Raw genomic sequence first — 22,802 nt, forward strand, 5'->3', positions numbered from 1 at the left:
GCTAAGGAGGGCATTAAAAAACTGAACCTAGCAAGTAAGTTTCACAACCTTATCACTAATTGTAGAAGGCTAAACTTGGGTTAAAAATGATGCACAACATTACTTCAGTAGTATTCCACTAGCAGAAACCCACATTAAAGTTGTTTAATAGGTCACCAATGGTTGCAGAATATGCAGATCTGACAACACCGAGTTCAAACTTGTATACACAGCTATCTAAAAACTGCAGTCTCTTATTAATTTTGCTCTTTCAAGTATGCTTGCTCTGGGCCCACATCCAGTAGATGTAACAGATGGAAACTGCCAGTGAAATATGGCAAAGCTATGTAGGCCATCATGCATGAACCAAGCTTCCTGAAAACTCTTGAATCAGACTGCTGGATTCAGCCAGGCACACAAAATCCTACCTACCTTCACATTCATACCATGACAGAGCCAGCACTTTTCTCAGGTAGATGAAACATGATTTAGAGCAAATTATAAATTCTGACTTATTCATAAATATCCAGTTCACTACAAGTATATTTATAGTTTAGCCATAAACTGAATGTAACACAGTAGGACAGCAACTGTGACAGTGCTCTGAAGCCATTACCTGCTCCAAGATACTAGCCTAGTCATAGCATCTCCTATTTTCAGACATTCTGCAGTTCTTCCAAACAGTTCAAGCAGGATACATCATCAGAAAATCACTAATTATTTGCAGAGTAATTACCACTAATAGTCACATTAGTACATGATTACACTCAATTGATTTAAGTCCTTGATGCCACCAAAAAGAATGTTCCCTAAGCTTTATGTTCTCACCATCTCCATAGTGTTATTAACATTATTCATGTAGCTACACAAACAGGCTGCAGGAACTCATTTAGCTGAAAACTAACCTTAGAAGAGGAAAAAAAGTAAAAAAAAAAAAAAAAACAATTAGTTTTCAGTCAGCTAAGCATCTTAACCTATCAGCCTTTCTGAATACTGATGCTAGCATAAAGGAGAAGGTAGCATGCAGAGATGCAAGGAAGGAGTATTGCTACCCTTTTAGAATGCTCAACTCTTTTTCTAAGGAAAGTAATAGTTCATTTTACTTTAGGGACCTTAAGATTGATAGATTGACCTACTCTTCTTGTCCCTCAATAAAATTGTCATTGGAAAAAGAATGCTGTCATAACAACAAGCCAGTATTCACATGCATTGTACTGACCAAAGGAAAGTAACTGTCTGATACAAATTCTGTGGCTTGCTGAAGTAACACAGGTTTCAAAATGCAGGATTTATTTGGCATTTTCTCCAAGAAATCAATAACTAACTATACCAGGACACTTCAGGGAGCAAGGCTCTGCAGTTATTTTTTATTTGTTTTGCATTACAGCAGAAAAGCCTTAACAGTGACAATCTCAGTAATATAACCAAGCACTTTCAGAACTAGAGAGACCTAAGGGAACAACATGCCTGAAAAGTTTAAATTGCTCTCATCCCATCCAGTCCTGACTCCTTTTCTACAACTATGATAGCCCTGGAAACTCACATTTCAAACTAACAGCGCCTTTTTACTACTATACTAATGAATACTACAAGTTAATATTTAATGGAGATATTCTTTTATCTGCAGACTATGTTATACTAGTTTTCCCAGCTAGCTTCTTGTTTAGTACTGCTAATGTCTGATAAGTGTATGAAATAATATCGAAGTCTCATTAAGTAAGGGGCGAACTGAGTACAAGTGGCTCAGACAGACCTAGATTTATCTGGGGAGAACAACCTCAGACCCCATAGGTAATGTTACACCTATAAATAGAAATAAATAAGGAACACATGAATACTTCCTGCCCAATGGGACTGGACATGTCTGGTTTACCGGTTCTGTTATTTTCAGCTCCTTCAAAGTAGGGAAAATGGCCTGCAAAGCCAAGAGTTTTCAGGCAATGTAATGCAAGGGAAACACCTGTTGTGAGGTCAGTTAAAAAACAGAACAAATAAATATACACACCATGCAAGCTGTGAAAGGTGAGAGGTTGCAGCAGAGCTTCTAGGGGGAAAACTGCCTTATTAAAGGCAGTAGACTTTCTCCACTGAAGATGACTGAAGTGAAGAAGGGGGAAAGCATTCCTTATGGTTACAGCAGCTGAAGAACTTCCAATGTTCTTCCTTTCTTCCTTTTTATAGAAATATTTGCTATAATTAGGAAGTTTCAAACAGTAACTAGAATAAAAATCATTAGCTACCTTTTTAAATAAAAGTCTGCTAGGTAAAGACAGGAGTACTCTTCTTGGTTCAACTATATTATGCACCAGACAAGCTGACAACTAAGTATGCTGCATGATTTCTCACTGTTCCCACTACAGGAAGCACTCCTTACAATTAATGGACTTGATCCTTATGGGTCCCTTCCAACTTGAGATATTCTATGATAATGCATCCCGTTCAAAAGCAACAATGATTTAGTCTATCAGCTTAAAAATCAGCATATTGGATGTTTACTTATTCAGAACTAGAACACTAGTGTGCTTTTTTCACATCTCGTCCTTAGCTGTTCTAGCTCAAGGCTAGGACTTCTCTGCATAACAGTATTACTCATATTTCACCATAGTGCATCTTGAACTGGACAGCATCTTATGGCCTGATGAGGAAATTTCTTAAAGACACTTCCATAAATGCAAAATGGAAGTCAACAAAACAGCAGTATGTGTTACTTTTCCTCTAGCCTTTAAAATCACTGCTGGGATAATGTGGCAAAATCCTATATCCAAAACAAGGGGAAAAACTGCTAGCTTTATTTTAAGCCCCTGACAGTTGTAGCTAAATAAAATAAATGCATGACACACAGGCCTTCTGTACTAGGCAAATCTAGCAGTGTGCAGACCTTGAGAAGTTCTCTTGCACTGTTTGTTAAAAATCATCAGTATAGTATATACTCGAAAAGATTGAATTTGCACAGTTACTGCGCTGTCTTAATACAACATAATTTCCAATTATGGAAAATACCTATCCTGGTAGTGAAGATGAAGACTATGCAAGGCAGTGTATATATGTGGTGTTTACAATGGATTCATTGACATTACAAAAAATTTGCAAGTATGAAGGCTATTATATCGGATTAGACATTCTTTAGTTTATAGCTGTAGCTACTTGCTTTATCTTGCAGATCACAGAGCACCTGAGTAGACCGAACCTGTCTGTGTTGTCTTCAGGCATATCCTGATTTCGGCTGGGATAGAGTTAGTTTTCTTTCTAGTAGCTGGTATAGTGTTATGTGTTTTGGATTTAGTATGAGAATAATGTTGATAACACACTGATGTTTTGAGTTGTTGCCAAGTAGTATTTAGTCTAAAGTGAAGGATTTTTCAGCTTCTCGTGTCCAGCCAGCGAGAAAGCTGGAGGGGCACAAGAAGTTGGGACAGGACACAGCCAGGACAGCTGACCCAAACTGGCCAACGGGGTATTCCATACCATGTGTCATCATGCCTAGTATATAAACTGGGGGGAGCAGATCACTGCTCGGGAACTAACTAGGCATCAGTCAGCGAGTGCTGAGCAATTGCATTGTGCATCAATCATTTTGTATATTCCAACCCTTTTATTAGTATTAGTGTCATTTTATTATTGTTATTATTTTCTTCCTTTCTGTTCCACTAAACTGTTCTTATCTCAACTCACAAGTTTTACTTCCCACCCCGCCCCCGGATTCTCTCCCCCATCCTACTGGGGGGGAGTGATTGAGCAGCTGCGTGGTGCTTAGTTTAGTTGTTGGCTGGGGTTAAACCACGACAAGGCACAAATATTCTGATATTCTGCTTTTTTTCTTCTGCCAGCTTTATTTCCTGATCTTTCTCGGCTATTGCTTTTCTAACTGTCCTCAAAGCTGAAGATGTGCGATATGAGAAAATGATAGTCTTCAATCATTTTTAGGCCCTCCTTTCCAAGTCACCAGGGCAACATATGAAAGAATAGATAAGTCAGCAGTGGATGGTATGACAATTTGGATAGCAAGACCTACAACTTAAAAATTAAAGACAAGAGGAATCCCTATTGCACACAGCCCCTTCTCTTTTACTCCACTTAGACTCTAATTAAAGTCTGAAAGAAGGAGCTGTGAATCTTTGTCAAGTCACCATAAGGCACAGAAAGGCAGAGAGATAATACACTTGCATAAAGTTAGCATGCTCCCACAACTTATTTCTTACTGTCATAAATCCCCCCCGAAGAGCTAGACACCCTGCTGTCCAGAAGAAAAAAAGGTTTATTACATAACATAAGTTCTGCACCTAAAATTTTATTATTAACAAGCCACTAGGTGCTGCAGTCTTCCCTCGGAAGAAAAAAGAGTCCTCAGTACCACAGTGAAACCTAGCCACATGGATGAGGGCACTGACATTTTACTGGTACCAGAAGTGCCTGTGAAAGGAGTGGACACTGCAGCTCACAAGTACAAGAGATGCTTACGCTGATCCTGGAATAGCACAGTCCTCTGATGCAGAGGAAATATTGATACACATTCAACAGAAGATAATCTTTATTGAAGACTTTAGAGGTAGCATTTCACTTCTTGAGGATGCAGAGTTTCTCCTGTGCTCAGAGGCATTCAAGTAAGAGTCGAGAGGGAACACAATTAGTTTATGGAAACGGAAGCTTTCTTGCAAAGGAAAAAATGGAAGATGTCCCCCCCTGCCCATTTCCTTCACTAAGAGTCCCTTTTCATAGGTCTGGTCTACATGCTGAAGGCTTTTGAAGCAGCCTATACAAGGCTCTCCAGCTCATTTCTGCAGAGGTAGTTTCATTCCCAGTTTAAGATGCATCTACAGAGGTGTTTTGCCATCATAGCTATGTTAAACTGTTGCAGTTTTCTTAGTTTCAATCAGCATAGCCTATTAACCTGCAAAGTTTATAGCACAGATGTAGCTCCAAATTATGTTTTGTGTTTAACAGGTAATTGTTGGCAAAATAGTTTGTTTCTCTCTCCCCTTTTTACATAACAGTTCACAAAAAAGGCTACAGTACACAATCCTCCTCTATTATGAAAAAAATGTGTTGCAGCATCAGACATCATAGCTGAAGATTAAAAATAACTGACACTGTGTCAGTTTTACTAGTACCATTAATATGTTTTACTCCTTTTAAATTATGAACTTTAAAACAAATAAAAAAGCAAGTTTCATAACTGAAGGAACAATGCCTTTGTTGCTGCTCTGAACTTCAAGAGCAGATCAGTGCTATTTGTAACACAAAAGTTTGGAATCTCTTCCAAAGAGGGTAATATAGATCTCTGTCAGATGCTGGTGAGCAAAGCAACTAAACAACACTGATACCTAGTCAAAATTGCACTGAAAATATACCCTATGTACAACAAAAAGGCTCAAAGCGGGTGGGGTTTTTTTCCTTCAATTGAGAGAGTGCACTGAGGAAACCATAGTCTTTCACCAATATCAGTAGTAAGGCTACATCCAGCAGAAGGGTAAAAGATACTAACCAACCACAGAAAAGACTTTGGATTTATTTTGGTGCTAAACAGAGCACTGTAACATGCCAGCAGCTCATTTTTTTTCAGCTTTCTTCCCTAGGACTTGACTGGATTTTGAAGCACTTGACTGAACAGAAGGCAGCACCCAGAGAAGTTTTGCTGTGTGACCACATAAGCCTATAGCTGTTTGTTAATCCATAACAAATTCACTATTGTTTATAAGCTTCAGCTTCCCTTTTTTGTATATTAAGCACTCTGAGGCGATCAGAGACACTTGGGCTGCTGCCCTTTGTCGTATGATTAGAACTTGCCCTTCCCCCACTTTCCAAGAGACCACAAATGAAGGGGAGGACCAGCAAGGAATAAAGCAGATCTCACTCTAAATCGTCTATCGGATAAATGCGACACGAGCTTGAAGGGTAGAGTTCCAGAACAGAAGGAACTGTTACTGCTGCCTAATTTAACACACTTGCACTTGAAGGTTAATTTCTCAGTAATACTAAGTTAAAACACAGAGGCTGTTTCTCACACCGAAACATTAAGAAAGCACAACCGATAACATGAGACATACAAGAAGGGTATGGAAAGCACATGGAAAGCTGTAACTGCAAACCAGCACATTACCAAAGCAGTTAGGAATAAGAAAGATCACAGTACTTTTATTAGTGGTGACACTTATTTGGGAGAAAGTGACAACACCGAGAAGCAAACCAATACAATTTGTTCTCCAGAGACATCGACACAAAGTGATCGGTACTGGGAGTGACCCGTTTCCCTACTATTTCTGCAGGTTTTACTGCAGCCCTTCCCTTCTCACACAAGAGACCCAAACAGCTAAAGTTTTCACTAAAGGAAAGGCTGAGCAAGTGACATTACCCAAACTTCTGCCCTGGTAGGCGAATGTCCTCAGTTTCTTCCTCAAACAGCAAAAAGGATGTTTCCATTTAGACACATAGTTGCTAACAGCAGCCATAACTTGGGACAGAATAAGAAAAGGTCCCTCAGGCCTTCTACCCCTTCCCTCTTCAAAATATCAATGTTCTCCCTTCCTGCCATAACATCCCCCCTCCCAAATTCACACAACGAGAACTCACGAAGTTTTAAAGCAGAAAACATTAAGACCGTCAGAGAGACAATACTGGGTTTGGTCAGGCAAGAAACATATCGGGAAATAGCTAAGAACAAGCAAGGAACTGCACAAATGACTCAGGATCCATTCCCATTACAATGGGGAAAACAGGCAAGTCTTTTTCCACACATGAACGGATCCACCCACCCCAAGTCAAAAAGTACAGAACAAATGCCAATTTTTTCATAGCAACTTCAAAAAGCCCAAAATATTTTTCATGAGAATACTGGCATTTTAACATATTGAGAGTTTGGCTAAACTAAACCTTGATTCTTTTCTGCTTCACAACATAATTCACACAAAATATGTACAACTGTGTAAATGAGGCATTTTGAGTCATCTAAATGTCTTGCATAAGTCCTGGGTTTGTCTTTTTTGTAATTACAGCGGCACTTTTTGACACTTCAGCTTTTACTTTTACAAAGTAAATATAACAGACCACCTGTGCTTTGTGGTTGTTATGAAACAAATCAAAACAATGTATTTCATATTTTCATTAAGACCATGTAATAATAGAGTGCAGCTCTCTGACTCACAAGACACAAGTCTTGCAGTACATGGCACATAGACCCCTTCACTTGCCACAAACACTGCATTTCTGCTGCTCAGCCTGCTGGAGGAAAACCCAGCCATCAATATCTACCCCACAGGTATTCAAGATTCCCTCCATCGGACTGAGGGGTCAAACTTACAGTAAAACATAACAAGTGCCATACTTTCACCAGCAAACAGTTCAGCTGCAGACAAAAGGCAACACACACACACAAGTGATCTTTCTAATACACCACATCTAGCAACTGCAACAAAATCGTTTATGTTGTATTCTAGGCACATCACATTAGAAAAGGAGGCAACTTAGACGGTAAAGATCACACTCAGGAACCGGACCAAACTACTGTGAAGAAGAAACTAAGGGCAGCGAGTTATCACTGCAATACTGGTTTTGCTGAAGCATAAACCTACTGCTCATGCGATTTTGAAGCATAATTATTCACAGTTCACCTGAGTCCAGGTCGCCAGCACAATTCATGCAAGAAGTAACCAAGTTTATCTTGCTTGGGATACCGGTAGTATATCAGGTCACTCCCATCAGCTGCACTTCCCTCTCCTGCACCGAGGTTTTCAGACCTAAAACCAGCAGCAAAGTGCTTCCTACCTTCTGTCTCCATGTAATTAGCACTATTAATCCCAGGCTATCCAAGCCCCCCGGCGTGGCTCTGATTTGGCTTTAATCTCCGCCTAGGCCTCTTCTTCCTCTCCACAGAAAGCCATTTAAACCTTGGCAAGCCTTTCGGTTTAAAGTGATGTTCTGTTGCAGAGGGATTAGCCCCACACTGTATTGGTGGGAAGCAGGGAGACCTGCAAGACCCGGCCTTCCTATACCGCCCCCCCCCCCAAAAAAAAAAAAAGGAAGGAAAAGTTACTTTTTCGGAGAGCGACCGCCTGGGACAAGGGCACCTCTTCCTTCCCTCCACCGCAGCCGGCTACACCCAGAGCAGCTCGCCTCTGTCTGCCCCAGCCGCCTTCCCTGACGCTTCCTCCCGCTGTCACCGCGGGACGCGAACGCACCGCCTGTCACCTCCGCCGCCCGTAACCCAGCGGTCGGTCGCGCCGCCCGCGGGGCGCCCCGCACCCGACAGGGCGGCCGGCGCCTCCCCGCTCGGCGGGCGCCCCTCACGCGCCCAACGGCTCGCCCTCGCGCCCCCAACGGCTACCCGCACTCGGCCGGCCGTCCCCCCGCCGCCTCCTCCGCGGCTCCGGGCTGCCCGGGAGCGGGGAAGCCTGCCGAGGCTGGTGCCGGCCCGCGGGGGAAGAGGGGGGGGCCCCACTCACCCCATGAGCCAGTCCATGGCTGGGTCCCGCCGCGCCGGGAAGCTCCCGCGGCCGCCGACTCCCCGCTCACCGCCCGCTCATGGGGGCCGCCGCTGCGGGCGCCGGGGCCGGGCTCCTCCCTCCCTCGCTCGCTCGCTCGCTGCCTTCCCGGCTGCTCGGCTCCGGCTGGGCGGTGCGGGCGGGGCGGCCGCCAGGCTGCGCCGGGTCCCTTCCTCAGCCTGACACTCGCGCACTGGGGCGGCCGGAAGTAAACACACGGCGCTGGCGGCCGCCAGCCGCCAACCCGGAAGCGGCCCCCCGCCTTCCACCCCCTCCTCCCCGGCGCCCGGGGCACGCTGGGAAATGTAGTTCGGGCGCGGCCGGTAACGCTCTCGCGGCCTGGGGGGCCCTGGCACGCCCGGGCGGTGAGGGCGCCGAGGGGAGCGGGGCCCCTCAAGGGGCTTCCTTCTGGCTGGGGGCTCTTGGTCCCCGGACCAGGGCCCTCCAGCGTTACCTGTCGTGTGCCCCCCGGGGGGACTTCACTGTCTGGGACGGGGCCTCAGCGGTTCAGTTCTCGCTATGCCACGGGCTGCCTGAGGGGAGCTCAGGTCCCCGAGGTAGCACTGGGGTGGTTGCCCACCCTGCACGCAAGACAGAATTACTTCGTGAGGGTGATGAAAGCCTGGGGCTCCCAGGCAGTGACCCAAGCTGCTCCTGCACACAGACCGCTGTTCCTCTCACCCCTTCCAGCACCCTGAGAGAGTCCGGGAGCCGTGGACGTGGGACACAGGCTGGCTGCCTCGCCTCCCTCACCTGCCTCGTCCTTTCTGCTACTGGTAGCGCTTTGTGCTCCAGAATCTCCTCTTTGACTCCAAATCGTTCCTTTCTCACTTCCGCTAATTGCAAAAATAATCGACCGACTACTAGCTCCACAAAAACAGACGGACAACGCCTGCCCACAGACGCACGCCTCTGAGATGTAAACGATCCTAACTGTTTTAAAGAGGAGAAATCCTTTCCATGCAAACCATTGAGGTGCAGCATTTCCAATGCCAGATGGATGTCCTCTTCACTGATTTCCCCCATCAGCAGCACCTGCTTACGGGGAGATGTTGACAGAGGCAGACCTGCTGGGGGTGATCGCATGCTTTGGGCACATGTCTTAATTAAAAACGATTTGTGTTACGGGAGAGTGACAGTTACTTCATTGGACTCCCTGCAGTTACCGGCTTTCTGAGGGAAGGACGGTCTCTCAGAGGCTGTTTGAGCCATCTTCCTCCTCCCCTGCCCTAGTTCCTCCACCCCACCGTGCATGGGGTATGAAGGGCCCTCCCGGCCCTGTGGGGCCGTGGGTGTGGGGGTCCCCAGGGTCCCTCAATCCACAGGCACCCACCCATGGCCCCACCTGTTCAGGGAGGATGAATTGGTCTCCAGCCATCACACTGACTCTGACAACAGTTCCAACACAGCAGCGTTATCCTGGGGCTAGTAATGCATGGCAAGGGGGTGTCACGGGAGTGATTTAATAAGAACGTGTCTTGGTTGGTTTGTATCCCTCTGTCTTGAGGAAAGGTGGTAGAATTCTTTTGTATTAAAAACCATATTGTGCTGCCATTTTTGGAACTGACCTTCACTTTGAAATCTGCTGGGGATCTCTTTGCACAACATGTAACTGTTTTGCTTTGCCGCTCTCCTGTAACAAAACTTCACCCTGATAATTATTTGGGTATCCGGCAGTGTAATATAAGAAATGGAAGACCAGAACTTGAAAATGTATGTTGTCTGTGTTCATATGGGATATTTTTCTTTAACACCTACATTTTATCTTTTAGTTGTTTATAGTTTTAGTTATCTTTGCATTTAGAAAATGTAGCAGAGGATAAGAAAGAGGTCTCTTGCAGCAAAACCCCGCATACTTTACTGAGTGGCTGGGACGAGGATTTTTCACAATGTTTAAAATACCAGATCAAACCATCTGCAGAAAATAATTATCCTTTATGCAGACACTTGATCCAGTCATTATCTGCAAACATTTGAGAACAGATGTCCCTCATTTGAATTATGTTTTCTTGTTGCCCTTTGTTAGGAGTATTTTTGGCAGGGCATTTGAGGATGAGCTCCATCCAATTTTACTGTGGGATGCATTGTACCAGGAGTAGGGTGTTCAGTCATATGACACACGTTTTAAAGCAGAGATGACTTCTGATACAATGAGTTTGTCATGTCACATTAGCTGTTTTCCTCTTGATTGTATCAAGGAAAATACACGGCAACTGGCACTAGGAGAATTACTGGTGCAAAAGAAACTCAGACAACGAACATCTATTTCATTAATCTTTTGTATTGTACCTTCCAATGGCACAAGGCATTTATCTATATCTCACCTAAGGTGATTATTTTGTATTTTTTTTTCCATTGTCAAATTGACATTACACCTACTGCTTTTTTTCCTTCTCCCCTCAGCCACTGGAAACCCCAGAAGTCCCTCTGGCAGACTGAGCATTTTACCATTCATCCCCATTCAGTCAGGTCCCTCTACCAGCAGCTCTGAAGAGCAAAGGACGTGCCAATCCAAGAGCAGTCTGCAGTGGTTGTCCTGCAACTCCCCTTCTGCTTCTAAACCCTTTAAAAAATGCATTGCAGAGATTATTTGTTTGACAATAGCAACCCTGGCAGGCTGTGGGGCTCTTTTGTGCTAAGCCCTATGCACATGCATAAAGAAAGGGTGCTCCTTGTTCAGGGCAACAGGCTTGCAGAGACCCTGTAGGACATGAATGTAAGGTGCTTAACAAGAAACGGTTCTTGGCATACAGATGTGGTAGGAAGCGCAGAGGATCGGGGAGGTTTATAATGCTTGACGTTGGAGGGTTTTGCACCGAGTCTTCCCTGGATTACTGTCCCACAGCTTACTTGTGTCTAACAGGATTTAAAATGCAAGATTATTGCCAGACAGTCTGGACAGAATGGCTGCAGCATGCCCTGTGGGCTTGCGGGATCTGGACTGTAAGGCTTTTGGCCTGTGGTGCATTGCAAGGAATACTGCCTTCACTCGCTCCTCTCCTCCTTGTTCTGCCACCCATATCTCCTGGCCTGTCTGGCACACAAGGACCCCAAAAAAGTGCATGTCCTGCTCCTCCTGGCCTCCAGGCATAGGGTGGCTTTGTTCCCAGGTGTTCCTCAGCAGCACCAGAGCTTTTCGGGAACTGGTGGGAGGCTGGGGGGGGATCCCACACAGACCAGACTGCAGGATTTGGGGCAGACAAACCTCTTGCACAAGGATTTGGCTGTCGTGTAAAGCTCTGCAGAGTTCTGTATAAAAGCCAAGGTACAAGACAGTGTGGATCTGAGGGCTGTCCCTGTCTGTCAGAGGGTTCTGCTAGGTCCCATAACCCCTGAAGAGAAACACTAAAGTCCTGAGACTGGCTCAGTGCTGGCTGAGAGCTGCCTTGGAACAGCAAGCCTGAAGGTTTCTTTCCTTATTTTTCCCTCCCACGGTTCTCATGACCAGATTTGTACAAAACAGGATGTTTGATAGCAGCACAGACAACATCTGTCATATATAGCTGATTTTTGTATTGGCTTTTCAGTCAGCTTGCTTTGCCCGTCTGGTAATAAAGCAGTGCCACAGAGGCCAAGCAGCTATGAGGAAGTAATCAAGGCACCGGTCTCTCTGCAACTCTGTCCCTTTACTGCCCCCGATTTTATTGTCATTACCTCCTGCAGCAGGAAAAGTGCAACACACAGGTGGGCAAACATCTCGCACGGCTGAGCACTAAGGAGTGGGAGTGAACTTTGCTCCCTTACCGGCTTATTGCATCAGAAACACCTGTCCCTTCACCAGCTAATATTTGGTGTGGGGCTGAGCAGCTCATATCTGATACCTTGACACAATAGCTTTGCATGTTCCCCCTTCTCTCCCTAAGTGGCTGTGGTAGTGTTGAAGGAACAGGCGAAGGAGGAAAGAAAGCATTGCTCAGGGCTGTATGAGTTTTCCTTCTCTTGATCTGAGGCAACATCATTCCCGTGGAGCTCATCTTACCCTGGGCAGCTGAGAAATCTCAGCAGACAGAGAGATGTGAACCCATTTGCCCGGCTGAGGTATTTCCAGTGGGTGGCAGAGAAGCAGAGCAGGTGATGGCTGCCCTGACACAGAGGAGGTATAACATTTTTCTGCAAGCAGCAAATCTGCTACTCAGATCTGGATCTTCAGCAACAGAAGGAGATACATCTTCATTGGGATGATGTGGCAGACTGATGGGCTTGGGATCAAAATGGTGTATTTGTGAAGCTCTGAATGCGGCACTGGCTCTTTAAGTCAAAAACATCCACATACTCCTTCCCTCAGACAAAACGTCTTTGTCCCTGCGCATGAAACATATTACGGTTCAAATTCCTGCAGAGCCATTAGAAAAAGCAAAGTGCAGGAGTCTGACAGCGTGGGCCTGCCTGCAACTCTGAATGTGATTATTAATCATGCTGGATATTAATAACAGCATCTCTTGGTTGGAACATTTGATTTTTTTATAAATAAACACTATAAGTAGTTATAAATATTGATTGCTGCCAGTAATAGTAAGATGTTTTAGATATAGTCTTGCAACAAGACTGCTGAGGACCAGATTGGGAAAAAAAAAAAAAAGGGCATTTTGGGTCCTGAACTAGCTGGGAAATATGGCTTGTATTCAGATGTCTGAGAGAGGGCTGAAGCTTCAGGGAAGAAGGCTGAAAAATCTGCCCTTGGGGGGTCTGCATTTCCAGGGATGCTGAACAAAGTTCAGTCTCTCTCTCCCAGTCATAGAAGAATAGAAGCATTAGGCATTTCCTCTTCTAGATGACAACTTATGAGTGGATGTTAAACCACGAGACTGGTGGTGACTGGGTTTTATTTTTTCCCCCACTAATTAGGTATTACGGAGCAAGGCGTGTGTCTCACGCCTCAGCTTCCACATCTGGAAAATAATTTAAGCACTTCCCTCTGCACCAAAACTCTTGTGAGAGACGATGTGTAAATGCTCAGAAACCTTCATTGCTTAGGATTACTCAAAATTAGGTGGATTTCTTTGTTCTTCCAAGCGGGCAATAGAAAAATTATGCTAAAGTGAATTGAATAGTAGCCAAGAGAGTTTTAGTTTCAGCTGGAAGCTTAGGAAACAGCGATGGCCACCCGTGGGGTCAGTATGCCTGGGCTGACCTGCATGTGTTTGTAAACCAGATGAGTGTGGGTTTCCTTCTGACCCAGTGCTGGTGATACTGTGTTGTTGTGGACAAGCTGTAACCAAACCCATGCTCTCATTTTGCCTGGCGACCACTAGCCAATTTGAACAGCCCATCTGAAAGGGAAAGCAGGAGACACACACCAGCTCCGCTGTAGTTGGCGCTGCTTTGCCTTACCGATAAGCTCTTCCCTGAGTGTATTTTAACCTACTGCCTGTGTCAGGGTGGAGAAAAGGACACAGGATGAGAAAGAGGACATATATATTTAAGTTTGGAGAGGCACGTGCACTCAGTGTGGTTGGGTTGTAGGCTACTTGCAAGGAAAAGGTGTTGCACGTAACCAGAAGCCGAGGCTTGCCCATCCCCGCTGGTTTTGCAGGAAGACGGGGACAGTGCCGGAAATTGTTTGCATTATTTTCCTAATGCTGCATCTCTGTCCCAGATGGCAAAACTCCCCCTAGGCCTCTACCTCGAAAAAACCCAGCAGGCAATGAAGAGCCTGTAAGTCTGTTTTTCAGAGTCCTGGCTGCTTTTAACCAGTCCTTGACATTATTTGCAAACACAAAGAACAACTTTCTGGCATGGCTTTCTCTCTGGTACAACTACACATAAAGCAGTTCACCACGTAATCTCTGAAGTGACCTCAGAGCCTGTGTCACGTCTCCTGCAGAGCCAGGAGATGGGCAGCCCATCTGCACGGCCACGGGGGCTTCTGCGGGGCAGAGTTTGTCCCTAGCAGCTGTATGCCCAAATGGAAGTAGCCCTGGATTTGCAAGCCATGGGATGACAGTGAGACTCATGTGCCAGGATCACAGCCGAGGGGTTGCTTTGCGGGTCCTGCGCACCCAGCTTGGAGCAAGCTGTGTGCCCTCAGCCTGCTCACGTAACCCGGGTGAGAGCAAGCAGTGGGCTGGATCCGGCCAGCCACTCCATGCATCCACTCCTGCTGAGGTTGGGGAGCGGGACTGGGGCTCAGCATCCCGCAGGCGCCGTCCAGCCCAGTGCAGGGTTGGTGCCTGCGGTACAAATGAGGCCTCCGATGCCTGCATTAAAGTGTTCCCAGCCCCCACCGATTACAAAGAGTGCCTGGCAGAACAGGAGTCTGTTTGTCTGCTGCGCTCTGCACAAACAGTCGCTTCTGTAAATACATCTCACATGAGCAATTAGCCCTGACAATAAAGAGGTCCCATCTCTGCCGAGTGGTTTGGGGAAGCTGCTCTTCACTGGGCGCCGAAGAGAACTCTAACAGCTAGCTCTCCCCTGCCTGCTGCCTTCCCAGGGAGACCACAGGTCTGGGTCTGCAAAGCGTCCCCTCCTTCCTCCTCCAGCCCTCTTGGCTGGGACTCGGTGCCTTGGCATGACACGTGTGACATGACCGCTCTCAAAACAGCCCCCGGATGATAACCGAGCACTGAGCAGCGTGGGGCTGTGCAGGGAAGGGGCACACATTGCTCTTCAGCTCCTGTGACACCCTGGGGGCAGGGAGAAGTTATTTTGAGGGCGCAGGAAATACTATGCTGTGAAATTGAAGCTGGCTCCCACCGTGCTTGGAAACCACCCAGCCCAGCTCAGGAGCCATTCTTATCACTGACTAAATGCGATTGTAATTATTTCTCCTCTCCCTCCTTCCTCACGTTGCTAGCATTTTTCTCCTCTTTCATCTTGCATGACTAAAACCAAAAACTAACCCAGGAAAAGCACTAATCGGTTATTATTCATGCATATTTGCAATGCCAGGTAGAGGCCTCAGCTGGACAGCAGGGCTGCCAGTGCCAGGCTCCGCTCATTGCAAAAAAACCACAAAGACAATTATTAATACCAAAGCCCTGGAAGTCCTGGCCCCACATCTGGAGGGGCGATGTCAAATGTGACAAGCACATCGCAAGCAGCATGCCGTGATGCGCAAGCCTCTTCTCCTTATAGTGTATGTACTCTGTGCTAAAAAAAAGGGGGGAAGAGGCAGGGAGAGGTGGAAGGGAGGTGGTCACCCCCAATCATCGGCCTGCCTGCTGTCTGAGACTGACCAAGGAGGGCAAGTCCTGTGTCCCACATCTCTGTTGTGGACAAAAAGGGAGCTCTTGCTAATGCTGCTGCTCTCTTTCATTTCTGACCCTGCTTCGTGAACTCAGTTCATCTTCTCTAAATCTTTGCAGCAGTGAACACACCTTTTTTTGGGGTGGAAATTGAAACTGAAGTGCTCCTATACTGGTATCACTTGCTCTTACACTGATATCACTGGAGTCCAGCTGCAAGAAGATAGCAAGTCTTGCAAGACTTGTGCAAAAAAACCCAGAAAAACAGTGACACAGATGCCTGTTAACGTATTTGGAAACAGCAGAAACCCCTCGTTTGCTTTACTTCGTCAACACCTATGCTAGCAAAAAAAAAAAAATCTCTTCATTTTGCCTTGTTTGAAACTGGGCAATAAAGCTCTATTCCGTGCAGGTGAGATGGAGAAAGACGCCAGTGTGATCCCTGGTGCCAGCCTGCTGTCCTCGGGGCTTCACATCCCAAGAAGACTCAATGGCACCATCTGATGGCCACAAATAAAAGCTGCTCCTGGAGGTGGAGATGTGTGAGGGGGAAGATTCACGTGAAAGTTAGTCCCAACCAGTAACACGGTTTCTAGCTAGGCACAGATGGGTTAGTGGTCTTTCTGGAGAGTAAAGGAGGTTTTGGGAGGGATTCAGGAGTGTTGAGAGGTGGGATGGTTTGGCCTGCATGGTGGGAACACTACCCCCTTCCTCACTTGGCTCTGCAAGCACTGACACAGGAGAAGCAGCAGGACATCTGGAGTAAGTACATGGAAAACGGAGGTGAGTGACAGCCAACTTGCAGGGCACAACCAGCAAAAATGTAGTGTGCTGCTGAGGCTCCCCAAAACCAGCTCAGAGCAGAATGCACAGTGCCAGAATTGGTGTGCTGGTAGAAACAAAAAACCCCTGCCAAAGCAGCTCAGGGAAGGGAAGGCAGAGCTCTTGCTGGAGCTGCTGAAGAGGATTTGGGGTGCATGGGTGGCCACATGAGGCTCTGTTGATGCAGGTGGTTCAGACCAATGGGGATCTGTTTGGTAAGTGGCATTGATTTTTCTATATATAGGAAGTGTTGATTTCTCCAGCGAATGCTGTAAATGAAGGTCAGGTTTATTCCATGTCTACTTTGCAGTGTTAGCAATGGGAAGTGATCTGTCCTCTTTCTCCTCTGCCTCTGATGACCAACAAGAGCAGTAAGTGCAAGGAGTCAGCTAAATTCTGGCCCCTGCGCACAGTAACGTGCTACTATATGAAATCCAGGAGGGTATGGTGAGGGGTAAGAAAGCTTTGCCCAGGGCAGTTTCCTCAGATCTGTGGGGATCCAACAGTGCCATGACTGAGTCATCACTTAAAACAAATTACACTGTTTATTAGCGTAGGACCATCATTTGTGTACATGGAACCGGCTGAAACAACTCCTTGAAGTTTATCTTCATGGGGGTATAGAAGTGCACCCCTTGGTCCTTTCATGAGATCACGCCTCTGCTCCAACATGTGTGTCCCATCTGCAAACTGGGGCTGCATGAGCAGTTTTTAAAGGAAGAGATGAAAAGCTCTATGCTGGGCACACCGGGGCTCTGGCTGAGCATGGAGGTTTCCCCAGGGCATCCACAAGCTCCAACACTTTGTTGTTCACAAACCCCCACAAAAATGAGAGACTTCTCCCTGCTAGCCCTAACCTGTCTCCAGGGAAAAACACAGCCACCACCAAATTGCCCTCTCTGGAGGACCTCTGAGAAAGCGGCTCTAGCAAGACATAAGTTTTCCTGCCTTTTCTGATGGTCAGTCCTCCCTATGGGCTGCCAGCCTCAGCTCATCTGGTCAGGGCACTGGGTGGTTGTTTGCCTGTTTCTTAATCTGGCTGTTGTCAAAGGCAAGTCTGCTTCCTGGGTGGAGCTGGTAGATGCAGGGGGGGATTTGATTTCGGTCTGCTTCTGGCAGCTGCACTACCACTAATGTTTGCGATGGCTCATTAGTCATTTATGGAGTGCACCCAGGCACCTGAAAGTCTTCCTGGGGATGCAGGGGGAGTGAGGGAGCCCATTTTATAAGGGGCCGGGCAGCAAGTTGTTTGCTTTATACCTAGGAAAGGAGCCCAGAGCAGATGACGTGGTTTCTGGCTGTAGCTCTGGCTTTTGATGCCCCAGCTGCCCAGCATGGTTCCTCACTTTGCTGCCTGGTTGGGCAAGGTGGACCTGAACGGATGGGAGGAGCGGCCTGAGGGGTGCATGATTGTCCTTCAGGGGTAGCAGGATGCTGCTGAGTTGATCATCACCATAACTAAGTGCTCCCCGGCAGACTAACAGGCTTATCTGCTTGTGCCGCTGGGGTGAGTTTGCACACAGAAGCAGTCGCCTGTTTACCAGTTAGCCCAAGTCATGCTGACAGCTCTGAAAGCGTGGGAGAGGGAGGAAAGGACACTGCTGTGGGCACAGCCCCTTCAGAAAGTCCATGCCATGGATGAGCAGAGACCATGTAGGGCGGGTTCCCATGCAAGGCACCAGGCTTTCCCTCCCTTAACCTGCAACCTTAACCTAGGGGAAAATGTCCTCCCCTTACTCCTCAGAGAGGATGAATAAAGCACACAGTCAGCCAAAGCAAACAGGCGGTGCTGACCAGGCTAAATCCCTCTCCTTCTCACCACAGTCCCAGTTGCTTTTCCCTTAACTCCCAGCTCCAAGGTCTCTCAGAAAAGCATTCCTGAAGGCTGCAGAGAAGAGACAAGGAGAGGAGAGACGAAGAGGTTTCCTGAAACCAAAGGCCCGATGGGGATGTGTAAGAGGCGTGGATCGATAGCCACACTTCCGAGAGCCTCCAGACTCCCTAGATCAGCGATAATAGAGGGGTGAGCTCATTGCTAATAGCTTCAGTGGGTGCGAGAGCCAAGGGCAGCCTGTCTGCGTTGGAGAAAGACTCTGCAGCTCTGTTGGCATGCTGCCTGGTGCAGGAGGCAGCAGGAGGATCCTTTTTCATTAATTCTCTGTGCATGGACCATTTTTTTTGGTGAGGAGGGGTATCAAGGCTTGGTCTTTGGCTGGGTGCTATCACATGTGCAGTGGAGCTGGTGAAACCACAGAGGTTATCTGAGCTAGATGACTCCCTGCAGTGATCTGGGTTATCTTGCTGGCTGCATCCCCTTTAATCCACTCTGATATAAAAATACCCCAAAGAAGGATGATTCTCCTACCCAAGGAGGTTATTCCTCTTCTTAAGAGATCTCCATACTCCCACTGCTGCTCTGCTGGGCACCTGATCGCCTGGTTTGGAGGGGTGCAAGGGGCATGCTCGTACGACTGGGGTGAAACCGATTGTCGTCAGAAGTCCATCCCCAGGGCCTGGTACAGGAGGCACCTAAGCCTCTGATATTCCTCTTCGCTGCCTGCTCCTGCTTTGCCCGGCAGGGTTTGCCTCCCCTGCACCAGCCTTGCACCCAGTGCTGCAGCATGGGGTACCAGGGGAGCGTGGTGAATAGGATTTGCAGGAGAACACTGAATTTTCCTCTTTTTCCTCAGGTTCCTACAACTAAGCAAACTCATCAGAGCTGAAGGCACTTCAGGAACCCTGTGTGACCCAGAGGACTAACTATGGGGCCAGGGAGGGAGAAGGGAGAGCAGAGTGTTCAAAGTCATCCAAATGCATCCCACTGTGCGCTGGACCAGTGACATTACAGCCTCAGCTATAGCCCCCACAGGCACTGCTTAATCAGCCAGTGCCTTCACCCTGATGGAGATTGCTCTTCTCCCATCTCCAACTTGTCCATACCCTCTGTGCCCCCCTCTCAGCACAGCGCCCAGGGCTGAACCCACAGCTTTCTGGCCTCACCCTGCAGCAGGGGTAAGCGGCACAAAGCCTCGGGTACCTGGACATTTTCTCAGGAGCTGCATGAACAAAATATACTGGTCATCTGTGACAGTCTGTCCCAGAGTTTTGTAGCGAGTGAGAGGTAGGCATGCCAGGTGCTTGCGGGGAGCACCTCCTGTATGTCCTGGCTGTTGTCCCTAATGGATGGCCTGTGCAGCAGTTAACAGGGAAAGCAGGGCAAAGAGAGGCAGCCCCGGCAGTGCTTTGACTTTATGATATACTCTTTGCTTGGCATCAGCAAGGTCTGAGGAATGTCTCTGGTGGGGGAATGTTAATGCTCCCTGGCTGGAGATGAGGCAGTCTGGCCCTTGCTCAGGGCACCACCAAGTCTGCTGAGCAGCGGCTCTGTGGAGGCTCCCATGTCCCAAATGCAGACACTTCGTCACTGCACTGTGCTCAGGGGATGCGGGGGCAAAGCTGAAGCCAAGCCTTGAAGCCAGGCTGAAGGAAGCAGCATTCCTGCACACTCCGAAATGACAGGCTGAGCCAGAGAGGATTGCTGCTGAGCTTCTCAGCTCCCGGTGTTGGGGACCACATATGTGGGTCATGGATGGGCCACAGTCTGGAAGGCAGTGGTGACCTGTCACTGACCTCTCTTGCTTATGAAAAGGACAGGCTGAGATGTCAGTAAGGAAGTTTTGGGGTGCAGAGCAGGGTCTTCTAGAAACGGAGAGGACTGTAGCATCTTGTACAGCCACCTGTCAGCAGCCCAACGCTTGGTACCTTGAGTTTGCCAGTGCCCCAACCCAAACCCAGTCCTCAGTGGCTTTAGAGACGTAAAAAACTTCAACCACATGGTTCAGGTGAATGAAGCAGGGCAGATGTGGGTCTTAGAAGCACATGGAGCCCTTCCCTTTCCTGGTACCATGTGTGGCCAGTGTGCTGGAGGTGAGATGGGAGCTGGACACCATGGACACCAGAGCTGACGTGTCCCTCCCAGCCAGGCTGCAGAAGGGCAGGTTGCTTGCAGAGACACTGAACCAGCATGGCCTTGCTTTTATGCAGTAATTTGCACCTCCTGGGTGCAAAAGATTTCAAAGCTGAAGCACAGAGCTGGGCACCTGCCCTTCCTCATGTCACGCAGCCCAGTGGGGCCAGAGCCAGGCTGGGGGCTCCTGTCCCAACGTGGGCTATTGCCTTGCAGACAGCCTCACCCTCTGGACTTCTGTCCTGCATCCGTCCAACAAGGCATGTGAGCAGCCGTTCGCCTTCATCCCTCCCTCCTCCTCCTTCTCCTCCTCTCACCAAACAGCTGCAGTGGCGCTTCAGCACCAAAAAATGGGGTTTGTGAAGCACCAAGTATCGCCCCTAGCGCTCCCAAAGGACATGAAGAGAGGGTAAACTTCCTTTCCCACCGCCTGGTGTTGCACAGACAAAATTTTGATGCTTTAAAGAGCTCCCGAGCCGCCGGGAGCTGCCACTAGAGGTTGCTCGCATGCCTTGCTGCAGGCTGGGTGCTGCCAGGGCTGCGGGGCTCTGCAGGACCAGGGCACGGTTTCTGCTCAAGACACAGCTCAAGGACTTCCCTCCAGTCCTGCTCAGAGCCTGACTTTGGGGCAGGTGCCAGGGAAAGGTGTCCCACAAAGCTCTGGTTTGGGCCACTGATGCCCTGTTTCCTCCTCCGGCATGGCCTGGCTTTGCTGTGCCCTCAGTTCCCCAGGTTTCCACCAGCAGCTCGGCAGCCCTTGGTGGTGTGATGGGTACCGTGGGGTGGCAGTGGGGTCTGCGAGATGGGAGCAAGCCTGGCAGGTTGGTCCTCTCCTACAGCATTGCATCCAGCCAGATGGCCCCACAGGTTGACGTTGAGGGGAGGTCACTGAGACAAAGGGAGCACACAAATATGTGTTTACCAGGGCATGAGGGGGCTTAATTTCCAGCCTGCAGGCAGATGTCCAGGCTCCTGCTTCCCTCTGTCCTGCATCCCTGGCTGCCATTGGCCTTGGCTGAGCTCAGTGCTGTGGAGCTGGGGACACCATCTCGTCTGAGGCGTGAGCCCCCGGCTCTCCTGTGCAGGGCTTTGCGGAGAGGCACCGGGGGGCCGCTCATCCTAGATGGGTGGAAAGGCTTCCCCCGTGTTAGTGGTGCAGGATCGGGCCCTTAACATCTGCTGTGTAGAGACCCAGAGCAGGGTGGTGAGAAGTGCCCCAGCCACAGCCCAAATCCAGACCAGCTGCCCACTTCCATGTGGGGTGGATCTATTTGCGCCCAACATGCATCTCTGCAAGACACAAACCAGACCTGGCTTGAGGCACCTCAGGTGTGCCCCGGCACGGGGGCTGTGTCTGCTCTCAGGTAGCCTTCTTGGTGCTGCTGAGGCTTCCTGAAGCATCTTGGCTGGAGTAACAGGCCCCCTGATGGTGGGAGGGTTGAAGAGTGATACCGTGAAGTGGCAGGGTTGGAAGAGCTAGAAGAGCCTGAAGAACAGCAAAAGAGGGGGACTATGGGGCTGAAGCAGCAGCAGGAGAATAAAATGCAATCCCAACACACCTCCTCCAACTCTGTTGCCAGCTCTGTGCTTGCCGCATCCCAAGCAACCATCCCTGCAGCGGTGGGGCAGGTGGAGGAACCGTGTCCTTCCCAGCAGTGGCAGTGCCTTGCAGACACAGATGTGCACTGGTCAGGATGCAGCTCTGTTTCCAGCATGACTGGCTGTGACTCAGAATGCCTCAGGGGAGCAAACCAGATGGGGAAGATGCTGCCTTTTCGTTGTTTGGAAATGGAGCCACTTTTTAACACAGAGGCCTGTTTTAATTGGCCAAGGTGTTTTGCAGACACCGCAGCACCCACTGGGCAATGAGACACTCTGTGGAGAGGAAGGACGGTTGCAATTAGTGTGGGCTGTGGGCAAGATGGGAGCAGCTGGGTCATGCCGTGGGCATCTGAGGGGCCAGTTGGATTTGGGCACAGACAGATCCGCATTGGCATTCAACATGGATGGTTTCTGGAGGAGGGGATTTTTGTTTGCATGCTTACTCTGGTGCCATGAAATGCAATATTGGGAGGCATTTTCTCTTGCCCTGCTCCTGCCCACACAGCTCCCTCCTGGCAGAGCAGTAAGCAGGAGCAATACTGAGGGGCTGCCAGTGTGATCGATGGGGGTTGCAGCATTTTGGGTTGGGGCACACATATTTAGTGGTAAATCTACAGAAGGATAATTACCTCTCTTTGTGGATGGCGGCTTTATTAAAAAGAAATAAATAAAGCATCTTTAAAGGAGAGGTGAGTGAGAGACGCAAACCCCATCCTTGGGGCAATGTAGACGGATGAGTAATGGGGCCCTTTGAGTAAGTGCCTGCCTTGC

General features: G+C 48.3%; 1 protein-coding gene across 2 annotated transcripts in view; it reads right to left on the reverse strand.

Annotated features, from left to right (window-relative positions):
* The window catches only part of MOB2 (MOB kinase activator 2), a 120,850-nt gene extending 112,203 nt beyond the window's left edge, over positions 1-8,647 (reverse strand). Inside the window, exons 1-2 of one of the 2 annotated variants that reach the window (XM_075047884.1) lie at positions 8,415-8,647; positions 7,584-7,709 (exon numbers count right to left, since the gene is read on the reverse strand). In XM_075047884.1, the coding sequence (XP_074903985.1) occupies positions 7,584-7,709; positions 8,415-8,431 (143 nt within the window). In that variant the 5' untranslated portion in view covers positions 8,432-8,647. The remainder of the gene's footprint in view (positions 1-7,583; positions 7,710-8,414) is intronic. The other variant, XM_075047890.1, reaches the window with a different exon arrangement.
* Between the last annotated feature and the right edge of the window lie 14,155 nt (positions 8,648-22,802).

Source organism: Buteo buteo, chromosome 16 (assembly GCF_964188355.1).
Source record: "Buteo buteo chromosome 16, bButBut1.hap1.1, whole genome shotgun sequence".
In the NCBI taxonomy this organism is placed as follows: Eukaryota; Metazoa; Chordata; class Aves; order Accipitriformes; family Accipitridae; genus Buteo; species Buteo buteo.